General features: G+C 35.1%; 1 protein-coding gene across 3 annotated transcripts; it reads right to left on the reverse strand.

Moving 5' to 3' along the window:
* Positions 1-524: 524 nt before the first annotated feature.
* LOC145070221 (ribosomal RNA-processing 7 protein) lies at positions 525-2,670 on the reverse strand. 3 transcript variants are annotated; one of them, XM_079017159.1, is made up of 7 exons: positions 2,495-2,670; positions 1,818-2,133; positions 1,514-1,735; positions 1,327-1,425; positions 1,136-1,233; positions 842-1,064; positions 525-747 (listed from the first exon to the last, which is right to left on the reverse strand). In XM_079017159.1, exons 2-7 carry the CDS (start codon positions 2,026-2,028, stop codon positions 662-664), a joined length of 939 nt encoding a protein of 312 aa, XP_078873285.1. In that variant the 5' UTR covers positions 2,029-2,133; positions 2,495-2,670; the 3' UTR covers positions 525-661. The 3 variants fall into 3 exon arrangements, with proteins under 3 accessions (XP_078873285.1, XP_078873284.1, XP_078873286.1); XM_079017158.1 differs by having other exon boundaries at positions 1,818-2,118; positions 2,495-2,669; XM_079017160.1 differs by having other exon boundaries at positions 1,514-1,726; positions 1,818-2,118; positions 2,495-2,668.
* Positions 2,671-3,348: the final 678 nt, after the last annotated feature.

The raw sequence follows: 3,348 nt of genomic DNA on the forward strand, positions 1-3,348 counted from the left end.
TAACTGACATATTGCATCACACCAAGCATGTTTTCTCTTATGTTTCTTAAAGCATTTTTTGGCAACTGTTACAATTGCAAGACACGATCCTAAGCATCTTTTGGCAACCTTACTAGCTATAGGATCAAGATCCATAGAGTAGAGTCAACTGCATCACCCACCATTTTCCTAAGCAAATTCCAAGATTCCACTTGAGATAAATCATCCATATGGAAATTTCTTTTGAGCGTTGATTCTTCTTGATGTCAAGATAATCTTGCACCCTTTATGAAGACTACCCATTTTAACCATGATTCAACCTTTCACGTGAACATACCTTCCTAAGAAGCTCACATTCCTCAAGTAGTCTTCTCTATACCACCCATATACACCAATGATGTTGACATTATCATCTTCCAATGCCTCCGTTATCAATCATAACCGGGCTTTTCTTAATTCAAAACCATCTAAATCAGAAACGTTCTAAAATTATTTATATATTCAACAAATATTTTCTTTAATGAATTCATATGGAAACCCAAAACTAGACAAGAATCGAATCATTCAAAACTAAACCATACAACATAGAATAGATTTTACAGAAGTTTAGTGAAATCTCTATGATCAGTCAATGTTAAAGACAAAAACGGAATTCAAAATTTGTGAATTGAGGTGAGGTGCTCTAATAAGGTCGAAACTTCCTTTCAGCCCTCATCTGTTGTATCCTTTTCTTGTCCTGCTCAAATTTGCTCTGTAGCATCATAATCTCTGAAAAACACACAATTTTATTTTTAGCATATATCATATCGTATTTTATCAAGGATTAGTTGAGTTTTTTTTTTTTTTTTTTTTTTGGGTTTACCATTTCTTTGTGCCTCTCTTCTCTGAAAACGATAGAAAGTGAGGCCAACTTGGTCTTGGTTTTGTTTCTTCTTCTTTTTGGAGATGTTGTCCACGACAGCAGCCTGAGCAACAGACCCAACAGTTGTTCCACTTTCCACATCTGTCGTCTTTTTCCTTCCTTTCATATGTGTCACAACTGTCCATCCACCTTCTGCTGCTTCACTCTCCTTTTCTTTTCTTTCCTGCAATGCATTTAATTTTATTTTTTAAAAAAATTATAAACTAAACCCCTCACAAATCATAATAAAAGTACCTTTTCCTTCTGTGCCCAGTGGTCAACTAAGAAGTCGTTGATCCTTTGCAACAAAACCTCTGCTCCAGGTCTACCTCCATGGTATTCACCAATCCATCCTATCAATAACCATCAGAAGATGATCTTCTAAACATCTTCAACATTTGAATCAATCTACATATATAATAAATATAATTGTTGAAAATACATACTTTTCATTCCTGTTGTCTCATCCTCATCCCCTGAGGAAATTTCATAAACTCCATCTTCATTGTCATCGGGTTTTATTTGAGAGATACTCTTTGACTTACCTATAAGTAATGTAAGATCATATTCGTTAAGTAGATAATTCAAGTTAGAAAATGAAAGAAACAGCATTATAGAGAGTTGGTGTCATACTCATTTGTTGGTTAGAGTGCAAAAGATGCTCAATGACACCATCTTCTTTTCCTTTCTTTTTCTGTTTTTTCAATTTCTTCTTTTTCTTGTCACTGGTTTTAACATCATCTGGAGTAGGAGGGGGAGCAACTTCACTTGTCTCCATGCCTTTCCTCTTTTTGTTTCTTGCAGCTTTTTTCATCTTCTTTGGAGAATTCGCATCATCCATATTATCTGCCAAAGCTTGAAGGCATTATATTATGTAATGTAGCCATACAAATGAAACAGGACTTTAATAAATTAGTCAAAGCTTGAGAGTGCATACCATTTTGTTGGTTGACATCATCTTCACCTACATTATCATGTGGAACGCCTTCATGATCACTATTTTCTTTACTTCTTTTCTTTTTCTTCAATTTGTTCTTTTTGTCACTCAGTCCAGCAATGTTTTTACCCTCGTTAACATGACTAGTGGAAATAACCGATTCAGGTGGCTCTCCATCTCTTTTTTTCTTGTTCCTTGAAACTTTTTTCATTTTCTTGTCAGAATTTTGCACCTTCCTGAATGAAGTTGTGTTCCTTTGTCTTTTGTTCCTCCTCTTGCACGAAATCCCTGTTCCTTCACCCTGCACATGGCATATCTAGTTTAGTTTTTAATAGGCAACTGCTAGAAACCGTTAGGTAAAGTGAGCAATTGGGGCTTGTTCATGATATGAACTATATGTTGTTCGATATGTTAACGCTTAATAGGTAAAATGAGCAAATAATTTCATCACAGATGTCATCAACTATACACTAGTTCATCAATCAAACTTCAAACTTTAGAAACTTTGCATCACACATTCTCTAGCATCAGAGCATAATTCCATCAAATAATTTAGCAAAAACCAGCAAATAATCAACTTCATAACCGATTTCATTGTATGTTGGGGAAAACATTGCGACTTCATTATCAATTTCAGCAAAAAACAAGAGAAAAAAGGAAAAAGTGAAATAACATACCTGAAGGCAACCTCTGCTGTGCGACGGTGGCGCTGGAGGTGTGGGAGGGTGACGATGGCTGGAGAGCACGAGGTGGAGGAGTGGAGCGTCGGCTGTCAGGCGAGAGAGAAGAGGCGACGTTTAGGTCAGGCCAATTTTGAAAGCGAGGCAGTTCCTCATTTGTTAGTAGGGTTTTTGAAAAACCCATTCAATGAGTTAATGGGTGTTAACCGTATTTTTAAAATTACTGATTTTTTAAAAAGTTAAGAAATTAAAAAAATGTTTGGACAATATTAATTTTTAGGCAAAAATGTGACATTTTTTAAATGTACAAAACTTTTGTTTTTCTTTAAAGTCAATAAGTAGATGGAAAAGCTATTTCAAACATAATGTGAATAATCTTTATAAAAAAATTAAAATATATTTGAAATTGACTTATAGGTTAATTATATTTTTTGTTTTGTTTGTATTTGGGTAACATTTTTTCTTGTGTATAGATCTAAATAATCAGCTTGTTGAAAGTGTTCAATATGACCATTATGACCAGTTACGTGACATATATGTAATAACGATAATTACCCAGTCATGTAACGTGAGCAGTCACTATCAATATATCATTCAGAATCGTACTGTTCGTCACAAGTCACTTACACAATTAAGGCAATTTAGGAACTCTAATTTTCTTGGGTCCGAATGAGATTTGAGATCTAGAGTCAACAAATGGAAAAATCTTGGTCTTCTTAATCCAAACGAGTCCACAGCTAAAAGACTGGATTACCCCTGAGCCTACAGTATGAGTCTGACTTGCCTATCAGGCCTACAACTCATATTTGGCTTGCTCCTGAGCCTACAACATAAGTATGGCTTGCCCTCGG

The sequence above is a fragment of the Lactuca serriola genome, chromosome 8 (assembly GCF_051521515.1).
Source record: "Lactuca serriola cultivar US96UC23 chromosome 8, Lser_US96UC23_V15, whole genome shotgun sequence".
NCBI lineage: Eukaryota > Viridiplantae > Streptophyta > Magnoliopsida > Asterales > Asteraceae > Lactuca > Lactuca serriola.

Coding starts and splice junctions, on each gene's coding strand:
- LOC145070221 (XM_079017159.1), bottom strand. CDS start 2,028: ATGAAAAAAGTTTCAAGGAACAAGAAAAAAAGAGATGGAGAGCCACCT. Junction 1,736..1,817: donor TGATGTCAACCAACAAAATG/GTATGCACTCTC, acceptor AATGCCTTCAAG/CTTTGGCAGATAATATGGAT. Junction 1,426..1,513: donor GCACTCTAACCAACAAATGA/GTATGACACCAA, acceptor CATTACTTATAG/GTAAGTCAAAGAGTATCTCT.